The sequence below is a fragment of the Centroberyx gerrardi genome, chromosome 4 (assembly GCF_048128805.1).
Source record: "Centroberyx gerrardi isolate f3 chromosome 4, fCenGer3.hap1.cur.20231027, whole genome shotgun sequence".
NCBI lineage: Eukaryota > Metazoa > Chordata > Actinopteri > Beryciformes > Berycidae > Centroberyx > Centroberyx gerrardi.
The window spans coordinates 30,956,859-30,974,495 of record NC_136000.1 but is presented as its reverse complement, the minus strand read 5'-3'; the positions used below and the strand labels follow the sequence as shown (position 1 = coordinate 30,974,495).

Sequence of the window (17,637 nt, the reverse complement as noted above, 5' to 3'; positions counted from 1 at the left end):
CTCTCCATTCCTCTTTTGCTGTCTCGCTCTGTCTGTATGCCTATTTTTCTCTTCCCCTCCTCCCTTTCTCTGTTGGAATGGAGTTGAACAGGGTGAAAACTTTAAGTAGTTCATGCTGATCTTCGGGGGTTCAGTAGGGGGTCCCTGCGAGTGAGTGTGTGTGTGTGTGTGTGTGTGTGTGCTGTGTGTAAGACCCATAAGCCTAGCTAGCTCCCAACCAATCATATGGTGTGTGACCGTTTTCTCAAAATTTGTGATGCAATTTACATAGTTTTAGGTTCTTTTTTTGCAGTAAAATTGCAGGAACTTCTGGAACTACTCTCTCTCTCTCTCTCTCTCACACACACACACACACACACACAGCTCCATACCGTGCAGAGCCGTCCAGGTTTGCTCTGTGGATGAAGCTGAGCTTGGCGTCTGCCCAGTACAACTTCTGCTCCACCAAATCAATGGTCAGACCGTTGGGCCAGTATATATCCACCTCCACTATCACTTTCCTGTTGGAAACAGAGAAACGCACAGAGTGAAGAAACAGAAGATAATCTCATATTTCACTTGGAGCTCATTGGAATAACAAATGGTTTGGCAAACGGCAGATAAAAACCATGTGATAAAATAATTGTAGCCTCTTATGATTTAGAAATTGAAGTTTTTCGATTAACTGTGCAGCCCTAATCTAATTAAAATGAAGTAAAAGTTGTATCATTGTGAAAATCTAACTTCAACTATAAACCTCTGTAAATCATCTTCTAAATCATCTTAGTGGTGCATCTTCACACAACTCCCATAATCATCTTCTGGTATGTAAATGAATTTCAATGACGTCGCGTCACGCGATTAAATAAATTACTGTAATACAATTTCACCTCGTCTTCCACATGTAGGAAATGCTCCATGACTAAGTGTCCAAGTGTGATATAAATACATGGGTGCCACATGTCAGTGGGGTAATCAAACAGTTGAAAAGTGGATTTTGTTGGTGCTACAAGGATTCTGCAGGACAATGACAAACGTGCATGTACTGGGGATGCTATGAACACAGGGGAAAACACATGGAAAGTGGATCTGCTAAAGGGTTCAATGGTAACAGTACCTGTTGCTGCCGTCCATGCCAGCTCGCTCTATCCTGGGCTCCTCACCCCAGTCTGTCCAGTACATGTAGCTGGAAACAGAACAGGAAGAGAGACAGTGCATTAGTACATTACATTATACAAATATAAGAGCATTTTTTAAGAGCAATTTAAAGGGACACTAAGTAAGATTTTTACTCTCCCATGGCACAAAATTGACTGAATGATTACTTTATTTAACTATATTCTAGACCAGTGGTTCTCAACGTGGGGTCCGGGGACCACCAGGGGTCCTTGAGGGGGTTCCAGGGGGTCCCCAGCAAATTGATGAATTGTTAAAATTCATTATTTCATTTACAAGAAGTTAACACATTTAAAGAATGTAGAAGAATGACTATTTTGATCATAGCTTCACTGTTATATCTCTACCTACAATACAGATAGTCATAGAATTCTGGACAAAATCATATCTAACAATAAAAATATTCTCAGATTTGAGTCCAAGAGACAAAATGTCATCCAATGGGGGTGGCGCTAATGTGGCGCTAATGTGGACTAAATTAGGGGTCCTTGATATGAAAAAGGTTGAGAATCACTGTTCTAGACCTTTAGGCCTTGAGCTTAGAGATGCAAGTCAAGATACAGAGTGGTATGTGATAAACTGTTAATTTCCACATACACTGGTGTGTAAAACAGATAAATTCTAATAACTCCCAGTGATGGTGGAAGCATGAGGGAGAGAGGGAAGAAATGGTAGAGGGAGGAAAGAGAAATAGAGAAAGAGAGAGAAGCAACGCTGGAGCGATCCTGGAAGGCTGCATGCCTCTCTGCTGTTTCTCCTGCATCGTAACTGCTGCTAGGAGACACGATAAACAAAGACTTTCTACCCATCTACCCATCTAAATTTTTTTTTTTTGCCTCCCCATCTTTTTGTCTTTTTTCTTTCCATTTCTTTCTTTCTCTCCTGTCTTTGTAATTTATTCCAAATTTCTAGTCATTCTTTCACAATGCTGTTTTTCTGTCTCTTCCCCCCCCATCTTCAGTCTTTGTTTGTGTATATATCTGTAAAAAAAACCACAGTATCCAGAGGAGGTGAGTTTGAACCTGCGTCGTCTACAGTATAGCATCTGGGTCTTAGCCCACTAATCCACTAGCTCGGCTCTGGTTGAGGAAAATCAACAGTGACATATTGATGTGAAGCACAATGAATCACCCTGTCACACAACCAATATTGGCTTATTAAATGCTGTGGCTGTGTGTGTGTGTGCGTGTGTGTGTGTGTGTGTGTGTGTGTGTACTGACACAGTTTCAGAATGACAGACGGATCTGCATTCCTTTGGCCAGTGATGTAGAAACAACAATTATAGACCAAGAAACCAAAGAGAGAGAAGAAGAGAGAAAAAGACAAATGGTGGAGGCAGAGCTGTAGATTTCTTCTTTGTTTTTTGTGTAATGAATTCCCCTTGTGTTTACATTATTTGGCAATATTGTTCATCCAGCATTCATGCCAATAACGCATACTAAACTGAACTGCATTGACTTGACTAGACTTGACTTGAACTGAACTCACATGAACTGGACTGACTTGACTTTGCTTGATCTGACTAGACTTGAATTGAACTGATTTGGCTTACATTAACTTGACTTCACTGGAATTAACTTGAGTTCACGTGAATTGACTTGAAGTGACGACTTGAATGACTTGATCTCACTTGAATTAATTTGAACTGACTTGACTTGAATTGAACTGACTTGACTTAAATTGACTTAACTTCACTTGACTTGTACAAGAAATAAATGTTTGTTGCACACTCAGCCCGACTTGTTCAGATGACTGATCTGTTTTTTTCTTCATAATTTATGCATGAAAATACATAAGTGTGAATGACATTAACTGAACTAACTTGACCTGAACTGACCTGAATTGACCTGAACTGACATAAATTGACTTGAACAGAATGGAATGAGATGACCTATCATCTATTTAACTGTAGGTACCACTGAACGGTCTTGTTGTGTCTCTGAAGGCAAGGTTACCAAAAGCACAAAGCCTGCTGAGATGCCAACCCCCCACTACTTCCCCACTCTCCACTGGCACAGCCTCTCCTCCCGCTCTACACCTACTCTCTCACCTATACCATCTTTCCTTCTCTCTCTCTCTCTTCATTCCCTAAGCAGTACACGTCGTCTCTCCTCTCCCGCCTTCCCCTGCACGCATCACAGTTCAGCTAGCGAACGGCCGACAGAGGATGCAGGCTACTCTAAACAGAGACACACCCTGTGGTTATCGTAATCTGTCTAAATGTTAGCCGGACATATTTGTAATCTAACCTTCTTTAGAGCTGACAGGGTGTTTCGGGCTGTTCTACACAACTGTTTACACTATAAGCTGGACCCATAATGCTTAAGCAATAGCAGGCAAAGGGAGTGTTTTATTGCGCTTGCGGGAAGGGATTTAGTGACTTTAGCCTGGTTTCAGGCCACTAGGCTACAGGCCTCCATAAAGCCATCCACTTTGAATGACTAAGTAGGTCATCGGACTCTAACCTTCAACCTCCAGTCAAAGTGCAGTGTCTTGTGCAAAGCTGTGGCTCTTACAGGGAAAACACATTCACATAAGGCTTTATACAAACCCTTATACAAACTACCGGAACACAATCATAAGACATTTGCGGCTGTTTTACAAGACAACTTCAGATTCTCCTGTAGGTGTTCAACTAAATCACTTTGGTTAGCCGCCTAAGAGTTTAATATCTAGGAGAAGCATTGGCTGTTCTTTCCTGGTGTTAATCAGTGACTACAGACAGGCACACTGGTCTGAAGTTCACATCCAGTGTGAGTCATTTTTCACTGCTGAAAAAAACAACAGCATAGACTGTTCGCTATACTCTATTCAAACAAGACGAAATCTATCCTCAACGCTAAATCTATCATCTAAGAAGCCCAAGGTTTTGCTGAGGCACACTGTTTCCACTGACACACACACACACACACACACACTAGGTATCCAGCAAGTTGAGAATATGGGAGCAGGGAGGTCAATGCGAGGTTAAAACCACAGAGGCAGGAAACTCTGTGGACCAGCACGCCATCTCTTCCGCTCTCTCGACCTTCCAATTCAATTTATTTTGTATTAAACTGTGGCTAAGTTGTTCTTTAACCCTCCTTTGCCTCCTGTCTCCATCTCCACCTCTCTCTCTTACATATATACCCACTGTCCCAAAGGAAGCGTGCCTGAAGTATGGGCTATAAATATGCAGGGTACTGGGGCTTCCTCACACAGACAAAGACACATCTGTATCAGTGGAAGAGTTGGGGTTATACCAGTATATCTGGTCCAGTCAGTGTCAGCCACCTCTGATATGATGGGTATGATGCAGTTTGATTGATTACATATTTGTTGTAGAATTGATCAATACACTGGTTGTCTGTGGGAAGCCCTGAATTGATTCTAATGCAACAATTTGATTGGATTCCACACAAGTATAAAAATGTTTTATAATGATTACTATCCAAGTTCTAGTTTTAGTGTCCCATGATGGTGTAAATGCTTTTTCAGAGGCTTCTCCGCCCTGACAAGAATACAATTCAAGGGGAAACACTAAATCCTTGTAAACTCATATCCGTCAAACCCTAGTGTGAGAGTGTGTGTGTGTGTAGTAGTGAATTTTTCTTTACCGGTGAGCAGGGTTGAGAGCGATAGCCCGGGGCTGGTCCAGGTCCAGCCAGAAGAGGACCTTCCTGGAAGTACCGTCCAGGTTGGCCACTTCTATCCGATTGGTCTCCGAGTCGGTCCAGTAGAGCTTCCTGCCCAGCCAATCACAGGCCAGCCCGTCGGGACTGTCTAATCCCGACACGACCACGGTCTGTCCGGTTCCCAGAGCCTCTTTAAGAGCTGCAGGGAGAAAACATACACAGCATGAAATGATGACAAGGAGGAGGACACATAAGCACTATTAGCAGAGACAGTATTATATTGAGGAGACAGAGAGCTTTGAATGGGAAAATCTGTAGCACTAAATAAGAAAATAGGATCTAGATCAACAAAAGCTCCCTATTGGATTACTAGGAGCTAACACTGCTGTTCTATTGAAGGCTTTGGTGACATACTATGTCACCAAACTGGATGTTCCAGTGGGTCTGTTTGATGTAACAGTCAGTAAATGAGAGAATAAACAGCCGGTACACAGTAGGCAGCCTTACAGTTGGATGACTGGTTCCAGTGGGTCTGTTTGATGGCCTCTTCGCTGACGTCCGTCCAGAAGATCAGGCCCTCGGAGTACAGGAAGTCCACCGCCGCTGCATCCTCCAGGTCGCTGACGACGACGGCCGACTCCCCCCGCACGCCCTCCGCGTCCACCAATCGGACGTCGCGGCGGTTGGCGAAGAGGAGGAGAGGCGAGCCTGGAGAACGCAGGAGGACACATTTAGAATCACATCTGAAACGTGAAAACGGCGAACAAATGTCCGCAGCTTCAGTCTAAAAATATCAGCATCAGCCTTCAAAAACTCATATCGGACAGTTGAACCTTAATTTGATTAATCGATTAATCAAAAAAAAAAAATCAATAGATTTACTGATAGTGAAAATAATCCCCAGAAGAGACAAAAAAAGATCCACTGTACTAACGAGTGAGCAAGTTTTAAATCAACACTCTAAATCTACTCTTCAGCCTTTATTGAATGTTTCACACATTACCTGATTATATAGACAAAATAGCATTCAAAACAAGCAGGACAAGATACTTCCATGAAAAATGTATACTAATTATTATGGCGGGTAGAAATTATTCTTGGCAGGTACATTGTTTTCATTTACCAGCCCTTGGCAGGCGAATCTGTTCACAATTCTGTTCATTTCGGACACTGAGTCGACTCGTCATCCCTGTATAACACCTCTAAGGAAGGGTCCGTGTTCGTAAAGGAATTTCCAAAACCCCTTGTCCGTGTGTGACTGCGACTCAGCAAGCGAGAGATGTTGCAATCCCGGCGTTGCAGGCAGTAGCTGTCACAGCAGCTGCCACGGTGCCTGTGGGGAAGCTTGTGGTTTTGGCCTGGCAGGGTGTCAGGGCCGACACGCGGTGGTTTGGCACCACCGTGCCAGCTCCAACCCCCTAGCGCTGCCACACGCTGCCACTGTCAGTACGGATGCTGTCGCCCAAAAAAAGTGACGCTTTTTTAATAATTAACAAAAAAAAACATACCCATACTCACAGAACCATAAAGGAAAATAAAGAGGAAACAGCGTAAACAGATGTCCACATGATTCTAGTGTGCTACTGATTCTTTTACGGCCGACATAAGCATGCTTGGGTGACCACAACTAAGCTTATTGTTCCTCGCTCAGCATCAAAACCGACTGCTACTACTGTCTCTCCAAACATTTGGTCAGGAGTTAAGTAAAGTAGCCGTATTTTCAGACTGAAATGATACAACAGTTTCATTCATCTAAGAGCGTGAAATCCATTTTTAACCTAAGTCACAGCATGGAAGAGAACGATGTAAACTTCCAGCTCATTTGAGATGAAGTACAAATCTTGCAATGGTGACACATGGGTAACATTTAGAGTCAGTGGAGATTCTGCCTTCAGTGGGGATGGAGATAAACAACTGGGACAAGATCGAGGTGGAGAACATGTGGGCTATGAGGAACAAAAAAACTGTTGTCTACATTGCCTAAAAATTGTTCAGTGGTCCTAGTTTGCCATAACAATAAGCACAGTGGTGTTGTAGTGGCCTACATTGCAATGATAGATCTGGGTCACACGCACAATAGACAATGAAGAACTTGGCAGGTATGCAGACAGATATTAACTAGGCCTGCTGAAGGTAGCAACACCCTGAGAGGTTTAACATAGTCTGCCCTGGCTAATGTAGTGAAGGAATCAGGGGAACAACTAAAGCAGGATATATGGAAATCAGGAATCTCCATTAGAAATTACTGGGGCCTGTGTGTCCAAAAATAACTGAAATATCACATCCTAAAGGATTAGAGCAGGTTTTTAGATTAGTAAGGATAGGGTTGGTTATCTGAATAAAGTTTTAAATTTGGATTAAGTTAGGATCAGTTCAGTTCAATTCACTTTCACTTCAAAATTGAAATACCAGAAAAACTTTTGACATGAAGTTTTCCTTCAAGCAGAAGAAACAAAGAAGCCAGCTGAAAACTACACTGGTACGAATAAAAAAAAAAAAGATTAATTTCAAATCGCGGCCGTTCATTGTTTAGAATGCAACATGATCCATATCATGTACAGGAAGTGTCGTGTTCTGAACACGACAGCTCAAGCATTTCTGTCATTTCTGGGTCTAACCTCACACTCTCCCCAGCTCTCCAGCACGGAACACTAAAACTCTCCATTGAAACCCAGGATGATACAGTAATTATGATAACATATTCATGCGTACTTGTGTGGAATCCGATCAAAGTGTCTCATTAAAATCAGTTGAGGTTGAGGTCTTGCCATAGACAACCAGTGTAGTGTTAATCAATTCTACAATAAATATGTAATCAAACGAACTGCATCATTTCCATCATATCAGAAGACGACACTGACTGGACAACATCCCATTTAAAAGACAGAGACAGGCTTTGACCTACTGAGCTACATGGCAACACAATACCAGCAATATGACAGCCTAGGCCTGCAGCTATACCACACTACAGCTACCTCAGAGATCAACTAGTCCATTTATCTATAAAGCTACACAGGTGTGAGGAAGGGAGATTGTAACGGGTACAAACAGGACAGAGAGAAAGAGACCACAGCCACAACCAGGGCCTCTTCCTGTCACCTCTAACCCAAGACAGAGACGCTCCAGTGGGGATTAGTCTTGGCTGACCTCCCTTGGCCCGCTGGGGCTTTCTGTAGCCAGAGAGGACAGGCCCAGACCGCTGGATTCAAAAGGCACTTTCACACGATGAAATGTGAAGGTAGTGGGTCTGGCTGGTTGACACGACCAGTGACTGCTTCCCAGACAGACTGGATCAGCATTTTCTTATAATCTGGGATTTTCGCTGATTTATCCTTCATGCACGTCCCCAACATGACTGCATCACTGAGCATCCCTCAGAGTTATCCACATATTCATGATCTTGGAATGTTACTTTAAGCTTTGGTTTGTTTGGAATAAATAGAAGAAGAACTGGGTAGTGAGCATGAGCAGTGACAGCCACCATGGCTGAACAGACGAGAAGAGAGGAGAGAAGAGAAGAGCGCCACCTACAGAAACATCAAAAGAAAATCCAAGGAAAAAGACGTCACAGTACTGGACACACTGTTTAATTGACAGGTGATCTCTGGGAAGAGCAGTGCTGAAACATCACAGCAATGAACGCTGAGCAACAACGATGGAGACAAAATATCTCACAACATTTTCATAATTTAGATTAAGTATTATGGTGTTATGGCCTTGATTTACATATTCATCACCTGAAGTATCCCAACTCTGACTTCCACTACTTTACACTGTGGAACCCACTTTTGTATGAGCTTTATTGCTTTATTTTCCACTAACTGCGTTCAAAAGCATCTGCAGAAAAAAAGCTGTTCATAGGAGTCATGGGTAGTGTTCAGTGTTCAGTGGCCATTTTTGCATTGAGCAGAAATGTCATCGAAAACAGAGATGTGAACTTAGAAATAAAATCTTCGAAAATAATGGAGAAAAGCAGGAGAGAAATCTCCATTAGAAATGAATGAGTTGTGGATACAAAATGCTTGAAATCCTGGTAAAAAGGAACAAAATATGCTGAAAATTTCAATCAAGTTTGGCTTCTAAGGACTCTGTGACTCCTCACACACTTCAAATGACTTCACTGCACCTGGCTGTGTGTCTGTGTGTGTGTGTGTGTGTGTGTGTGTGTGTGTGTGTGTGTGTGTTTGTAGTGCAACACAAAAGAACAGCTGAGGAGTTTGAGTTTGTCGGTGGGATTAACAATCAGAGTAGGAGGAGAGAGAGAGAGAGAGAGAGAGAGAGAGACAGGGGCCGTGTGTGTGTGTGTGTGTGTGTGTGTGTGTGTGCATGTGTGTGTGTGTGTGTGTGTGTTGGGGGGTAGGGGTGCTGAAGTGCCAGGTCTGAAAGAAAGGGGCCCCAAAAGAAGTTTCTATAGCTTAGGCAATGCACTGCTGCATCCCCCACCACACACACACACACACACGCACGCGCGCACACACACACGCGCGCGCACACACACACACTCAGCTCGCCTGTTTTGTTCTGCTCGGTAGAAAAACTAACAGGCTCCCTCGCTTTGCACCTTATCAGAGAACCCTGTGTGTGTGTGTGTGTGTGTGGTGCTAAGGGGTTGAGGGGAAGGAAGAGATTTTCTTCACACCTCCCCAGTTGGGACAAGAAAAATTTGCGTGACGTGCACAGTGCACATATTTATGCAGCCTGTGTGTGTGTGTGTGTGTGTGCGTGTGTGAGGGGACCCCAGAGAAATCAAGGCAGACTGCGACAGACTTCCTCTCTCTCTCGCTCTACCTCTCCTCCTCCTCTCCCTTTTCTCCCTCTCTCCCCCTTCCTCTTCTTCTCCCTTTATCCTCTCTCTCCTCCCCTTCTCCTCCCTCTCTCCTCTCCTCCTCCCTTTTTCCGGTCTCCTCCCTTCTTCCTCCCTCTCTCCTCCTATTTTCCTCTCTCCTCTTTTTACCTCTCTCCTTTTTCCTCCCTCTCTCCTCCCTCCCCCCCTCCCTCCCGCTTGTATGAAATCCAAACAGCAGAACCTGCTCATGTTTCACACCCGAAAAAAAAAATACGAACAGAAAAAGATTCAATCTCTTCTGTACATTCTTCCTCAGCGCTGCAACCAAATCTTTTCTCCTTTTCAGCCACTTCCTATCTCCTTAAGCCCCCCCCCCCCCACACACACACACACACACACACACACAGAAACACATCTCCTTTCCTTGCTGCCAACCTGGAATTGAATGTAAGACCAATTTACAAACCACAATAAAGCAACAAAGCTGCCATAAGCAGCCTATTTCTGACTGAACGTAGCTGATGAAAGTTGTGAAATTATAAAGGGGCAGAATAAGAAAAGTGACAACAGGAAATTGATTGTTAAGGGACATGAAGGCCAACTGTGGCCACATCCACACTAATACGTTTTAGTTTTAAAACAGCGTTTTAAAACGAAAACAATCTCCGTCCACACGAGCGTTTCATAAATAATCTCCGTCCATACTAACACGCCTGAAAACGCATATCACATGACCATTCACGTACACTGGGCATGCGCGTGCCGGTGTAAACAGGAAGCAGATTGTCTACTCTGCGGTTGGTTGCTTAGTTGCAGAAAATACTACGGAGGAAGAACAGCAATGGCGAAAAGTACGACCAGAGATTTCTTTGCTTGGACCGACGACGAGGTGGAACTGTTACTGAAAGTAACACACGAGTATAAGGCGGTCAAGGCGGACGTCGTGACTGATAAGACCCAATCAGGAAGCGAACGTGGGTGTTTGTGTCATCGTTTTCAAAAGTCTCCGTTTCCGCCCGTCCAGACTAAAACGCAATCCTGGAGTTTTCGAACTAAAACGGGTTCAGCAGCGTTTTCAAAAGTCTCCGTTTTAGGGGTTCAAAAACGCCGAAGTAGTGTGGACACTAGGCGTAAACGTAGCAAAAGTTATGCGTTTTAAAACGAAAACGTATTAGTGTGGATGTGGCCTATGTTAAGTAAAGCAGACAGGATGCAGATTGTACTACTAACCCTGTTCTGGATTCATCTAAGAGTGGACATGCAGCACAAAGAAACCAAGACATTTGAATACTTTAAATGCAGATAATTTAAGAGTTTTTCAGCCTTCTAAAGAACCCATGGATGCCCTGTTTCAGAATAACAGGAGACTGCAATAGAGCTTTCATTCTCAATATTTTCTTTATAAATGGATATAAAAGAACCTTTTATGGTAATAAAAAAAGAAAAGGGGGGGGAAATGGCAGAGAAAGGGAGTCCTGCAGCAAAGGTCGTGAGCCCGATTTGGACGTGTGACATCACATGCCCATGGACACAAAAAGTCAGTGTCTCTTGATCTAAGAGTGGGCATCCAGAATGACAAAGTATAGAACTGGGCTGGATCGAAGAACTAACGAGCAGTTTAACAATAATAAGACATTAGAGTAGTGTCTGGGCTTCTCAATGAAGTTCAAGAAGAAGATTGAATTCAGTACTATACGTGTGGATGGGAATGGGTAAAAGAAGGAGGAGGACTGGAATAGACAGAGCATCAGTCTGGCTCTTGACAGCGGACTGCAGCAGTCAGAGGCAAACAGCTGAAAACATTCAGTAGCATCAATCAGTCCACCACATCTTGAACTGGATACCAGTCTACTTAAACCGGTTGGCAAAACTGCTGCCAGGAGCCAAATATGGAACTATTTCATTTAAGACATTTAGAAAATTGAAGAACATTGAAGAACAGAATGACCCCCGTCCCCTCCACACACACACACACACACACACACACACACACACACACCGCTGAATAGACCCGCTCGCATAGAGGTGAAAGGTACACGTGAAGTGGCAAACTGATACACACTGTACATCCCATACAGACACATCATCCCATACACACATCATCCCATGACGTCAATTCTGGTTTACAAAAAACACATCAATACCTCGAACCTTATTTCTGAAAAAAGGGTAAGTATTTAGAGACTGATATAGAAGTCTGTCAACACACACAGAGACACACCGCTGTGATATTTGCCCGGTGGTGCAGTGACACTGCTTTAGTGTTTTGGCCAGTGTGTGTGAAGCGTGTGTTTGTGTGTGTGAAGCGTGAAGCATGTGTACATGGTGGTCATCTCACCCCCTCCACACATTCTTCCCAAGCCAACTTCAGGGCTTTGCTCTCTAGCTATGAGGACCAATAGGAGCTCTCTACCGGAGGTTTATTGGAAAGTGTGAGTGTAAAGAGCAGTTGTTATCTTCTTTGCTAAATCTGATCCAATCAGCCATGGATATGGGTGTCATTACACACCTGAAAGGAAACAATGTGTGTGTTGATTATGTGTGAACCAGCCAAGTGTTCTTTCCTCAATACATGAAAACACCACACCTTCACATAGCTAAATATTCTGAATATTTTACAGTGTGTTTTCATTGCATTCCTAGTCTTCAATCCTCTGTCCATGTGGAAATTGTTAGCCTACTTTATTTTACCTTTATTGAACCCCTGTAATACCTACTCTCCAATTTCAATAAATGAAAGATTGATGTTCAAGAGGCATAAACATGTTACAAAACAGACTTAAAGAACAATGGGGTATTTTTTTCTCTGAACTCCAAAGCGTTACCGAAGCATTATCTAAACATCTGACTGGCACCTCGGGCACATTAGGACAGAACAGTGGCCAGAATCTGGAAGCAGAAAATGAAAAATAAGCCTGATGTAGTCTCTGCTATTTAATTAAATGATAGCTATGGCTTAGTAAACGCTCTCACATCACCAATTAATAGCTGGTACTACAAAGCCATAGTACAACTAGCCTATCGTTTAATGTAGCCTTATTTAAAAAATACCATGATTGAAAATTGTTTTTTTTGCCAAATATCTTGAACAATCATTTAAAAAAGATAAAACAGGCAACTTCTGTACCACCAGATCTATGCGTAGCTCTAGAAATTGAGCAATGACAAAACCAGCATGATACAATTATTGAATTAATTATTTTATATTAAAATTGCATAAATTAAACATTTATATTGCATGAATGAAATATACATCTTATTAAAAATGAAAGATATCGGACTGGACTGCTTGTGAGACTTGTTCATATCCAAATGAAATGAAAAGAGCACACATCAAGGGGTAAATGTTGTATCTAATATGTTTTTATTAAGAAATCAACATGTGTACCTGTTGCTGCAACGCTCAAACATCTGCTTCTTATATTACAATATAGCACACATAATGATGTTGTTTGCACACCTCAAAGTGCCTTGTATCTTCTCCAGTGAAACCCTCCACACAGAGCACTGTTAGTTTCCCTGCCAAAGACGTGAATGTTCCCCATACCCTATAGCCTATGGCTCCCTGTTTAGCACAGTTGAAATAGCACTTTCCTGAAAAATAATGCTGTATGTGAGCCATGATCATGAAGCGAATTGAAGAGTTCCAATGGCAGATTACGCGTAAAGAGTAAACTTTGAGATCTGAGGGGCTACAGGGGGATTCACTGTGGCAAATAACCATACAAGTCTATTTAGAAAAGGTTTTGAATGTCCATTGGCCAAAGTGCTTTCAGTCGTTCTTTATCAACTGGAAGTACTGTATCTCTAATGTCTTAAACTATGACTGTTCTTGTACACAACAGTGATACACTGTCAATCTCTCAAAGACACTACTTGAATATACGTAAAAATGACATGATGTGGCCACATAAATACTGTATTTGGGGCTTTAGAAGTTAGGCCTATAAATATATCTCATATGGATTCACCTGGCAAGGAGAAGTACCATCTCATACCATTCCTCTAGATGGATAATGGGAGACACCACACAGTTGAAGTTTTTGTGCCTACAGACGACTCACAGAAGACAACTAGAGTCAGGGAGAAAGTAATAACAGGCTCATAACCAGAGCTACAATCATAGAGCTCAATGATATAATTGCGATTGTAAATTGGCACTCTGAGTACCAAACTGGACCGTTCCTAAATCCAGAGCGAGGAATAGCTGCAGATCACTCCGGTGTTTGCCAAGCTGTCGAAATGGCAGCGAGATAGGCTCACTGCCACTCCACTATGGTGAAAATAAAACGCATCAGTCCACAGATTGCCACATGCTTGGCATTTACATGGGTGCAAGATTCGTTAGCCTAAACACGTAGCCGAATCTGTTACTTATCTTCCCTTTGTCACATCGGCTAGGGTTCATAAATCCTTCTGACCTTTTCCTTCTGCTTCAACAAGAGCCTGAATTTAGATTCAACTACACACACATACGGCGTCATAGAGGCGTTACGGACTACATTTAATATATTATGAATTGATTTTCTTGTTGATTTATGTTCATGCCAGCCTGCTTTAAAGTTAAGAAGAGAATGGAATAGATGGGGGGGGAGAAAGTCAATATTCTTGCGTGAGTTTGCACTGCGCCCTGGGCTACCTGCGGGCAACATGCCAACACGTTAAAACAGATTCAGTCTTGACTGTCATTTTTAATAAAAAACACTTCATTGTAAGGGTCCAAGCCTAATTAGAAAAGGTACTACATCGAACAATGTGGAAGCTTAAAGGATAATGTTTAAGTTGAAGGCAATCACCTATTTGTCATGGGTTTACCACACATTTCATACACTGACAGTCTATTGGAGGAGTTTGGTCTTGTCTTGCATGCATGTTGTGGAGGGTAAACCCACATAAACTCAGTAACCCGCTCTTTTATTTGCAGAATAGAGTTTAGCTTTATAGGCTGGCATAACTCTTTACAACATAGAATTGTGGTGTGCATCATAGCAACTAGTATCAAACTAATGCAAGTTATGGGGAGAGGGTCTTTTAAGGGAAAAAGCATTAAGTAATCCTTGATTTTTCTTTATAGTAGTGGTTGTTTGCCTTAATATGATCACCATCTGGAGGTTATAGTTTATAGGTGCACCTTTTTTATTGACCACTAAGTTAGCTACATCACTGAGAGGGCATAGGTGGTTTTATATACATGGGCTATCAGGACAGACATTATGAAACTCAAGTTTTTAGATAAAAGCTGAAAGGTTAAAGCCTTGTCGAAACATTGATAGACCTAATAAAATTTCTTGCACCCATAAGAGACAGCTAAGCTCCGCCTCTGAACGGGCTATTTCCAGCGATTAAATAGTAAGACCGCAAATCAGGCAGGCGAGAAAGTAAGGCTAAGTTACAGATTGATCCAGAGGGAGAAGGTCTACTGCCTATCCAGCAGCCTTTTCTTTCCTAAAACAACATTCAGCTTCTTTTTTCCCCCGAGCAGAAAGTCTGTCTGACACCCGACACCGAGCAGGGATGGCTGGAGCTGCGGAGGCCCAAGAAAACAGCCCAGGCTGGCTTCAAAGTTACTTTCTGCTTCGACACACAAACTCAAAAAACTTCACAGGTTGTACAAAGCAGAAAGGTCTAATTCAATAAGAGGGTACGCTCAGTTATAGTGGGGTTATCGGTAGATGTGTCGCCCACGTCAATTCAAAGTTTCTCGACTTTGCGTTGCTACCCCAGAGTAGTTGTACCCTAGGGACCTAAAAACCTCAACTTTTCAGAAAGGAATCAGAGCTAGCGTTACACTTCTTCCCAGTAGGACGAACAAAATGGGGGCGTCATTTAGGGATGAAGCACACAGATACACCTCCACTGGGGCATAGCATGTTAACTAATATGTTATTATTGTTATCCGTCCTAGTGGTCCCGCAGTAGTTGTTCCCAAAGGATCCATGTTGTGAACAAAAAGTCAACGTACCGTCAACCGCCGACACCAGGCAACTCCACAGCAGCAACTCCACCAGCAAACCGCCCATTTCCACTCCTCTCCGCTTTAAATCCATAACTCCCACTCCATTTTCGGATAATATTTACTCCTAAATAAACTCGTGAAGAAGTCCACTTTTCCGTGTGTGTATGCGCACATATATATCACGTTGTGTATGCGTGTGTGTACGCGTGTGTGCGTGCCTGTCTGTGTGTGCCTTTCTTTCTCGGCTGCACTTTTTTTCCCCCGTTAAGGCGCTCGCGCTACTTTATACTCCGGGGCTGTCGAGCTCGCGCACTGGGAGAAAAGGCAGGCGGAAGTTGTATGACGTCACCAGACACGAGGCAGCAACATTTTTTTCAATTTCACCAATTTGTCTCCTATCTGTCAATGTCACAGCTGTGTATCTGTTGTTATTATGTATTGTTACTAAGTTATAACTAATGCAATTACAACATTATTAACCAGGGCTGGAAAGACTGCCAAAATATCCTCCTCAAGTAGAAGTACTGTTATGAGATTTTACTGAAGTAGAAGTAACATTACTGGTGTAAAAATCATCAAGTCAAATAAAAAAAAAAGTAGCGCATTTAAAATGTATTAAATAAATCATGGATAAATTTGAGTATTTAATGTTACAGTTAGCTTAACATTTCCTTGTTGATACAGATGTAATTTACAAGTGGCCAGTTTATTCTGTACTCTGTAATGGATGCGAATTAAAATGTAGTGAAGTATAATACTTCAGTCAAAACATAGGCTACTAGAATAAAAGTTACTGACTTCAAAAATACTCCAAAAAGTACTACAAGTACACAAAAAGCTACTCAGTTACAGTAATGACAGTAAATATAATTTGTTGCCCACAGCAATAAGCTGTATTGGCAGTAGGCTATATGTGTCACTTTTATGCAACTTTTTTCTCATCAATGTAAAACAATGTAAAAAGTCAAACTACAGTCGAAAAGTAACATTTTCTATACAAGCCATCAAAAAGCACCAGTACAAAATCAAAGCAGGAGGTTCACAGGGTTACCACCTAAAACCAAAACATGAAATCATTATCAGTTTAAACTCATCAGGAGAAACCAGCTCTTTAAATTGTTATCAGTTAAAACTCAATAAGAGACAGCAGCTTTTTAAATCATTACCAGTTTAAACTCACCAAGAGAAACCAGCTCTTTAACTTTAAATCAAATTTTCACTGATTTTCATGTAGAGGGAGCAGACTTCTGCCTAATTCAATTCACACAACTTCCAAAGTCATAACTAACGCAATAACATTATTATTTACCACCTTTACACGCAGTGAATGAATGCAGAATTTATTTCACTGAGTAGAACAGTTGTTAAAGTGTGTACCTTTGCAGAAGCTTATCTTTTACACACTCAAGAAGCTGTGTGTGACAGAACAGAGTTAAACGAGTGTGGAATTCAAACTGATGCTACCCATAAGCGATCGAAGAAGAGAGAGAGGAAGAAGAAGCGGGAAGGAGACTCTGATGACTGACCACAGCCCTAATTTACAAATCCTATTTCATGCAGCACCAATGAGTAACAATATTTTAATGAATCAGACTAAAAATTGACGTAAAATTAATTAGACTAAAACTAAAAAAAACACTTTACCTGAGTGATGCTCATAAAACACAATAATGCATCATAGCAATTTGTGAGTGCATGTTAATTACTACAATCAGAGCAAAAAAAATGAGGGGGTTGAAGACTTTATAGGGCAACCGTATAGTTAATGACATGATATTAAAGATGGACACATACTCATGCTCACAACCACATGGAAACAGAGATGGAAGTATATGTATACACGCACTCCATTGTGCATACACTCCCAGATCTCACACACACCTAAAGCCAAGCCAAGCCTGGCATTTCTCCGCTCTCCTCTGGATGCATCGCTTCGCCGCTCCAACTGGCCGAGACTCTAAAGGCTCCGTAAACTAAAAGCACATGTTCTCCTCCTCTCCCTCTCTGTGTGCATATGAGCCAGGCAGGCAGCTATTCCCAGCCATAGAACATGGATTATAGACCAGGTATTAGTATTGGTATTAGTATTAGTATTAGTAGTAGTATTAGTAGTAGTAGCAGTAACA

General features: G+C 42.1%; 1 protein-coding gene across 1 annotated transcript in view; it reads right to left on the bottom strand.

Moving 5' to 3' along the window:
* lrp5 (low density lipoprotein receptor-related protein 5) overlaps window positions 1-15,746 on the bottom strand; it is a 47,738-nt gene extending 31,992 nt beyond the window's left edge. Inside the window, exons 1-5 of the mRNA XM_071915072.2 lie at window positions 15,518-15,746; window positions 5,277-5,477; window positions 4,752-4,968; window positions 1,097-1,165; window positions 372-500 (exon numbers count right to left, since the gene is read on the bottom strand). Of these exons, the coding sequence (XP_071771173.1) occupies window positions 372-500; window positions 1,097-1,165; window positions 4,752-4,968; window positions 5,277-5,477; window positions 15,518-15,602 (701 nt within the window). The 5' untranslated portion in view covers window positions 15,603-15,746. The remainder of the gene's footprint in view (window positions 1-371; window positions 501-1,096; window positions 1,166-4,751; window positions 4,969-5,276; window positions 5,478-15,517) is intronic.
* Window positions 15,747-17,637: the final 1,891 nt, after the last annotated feature.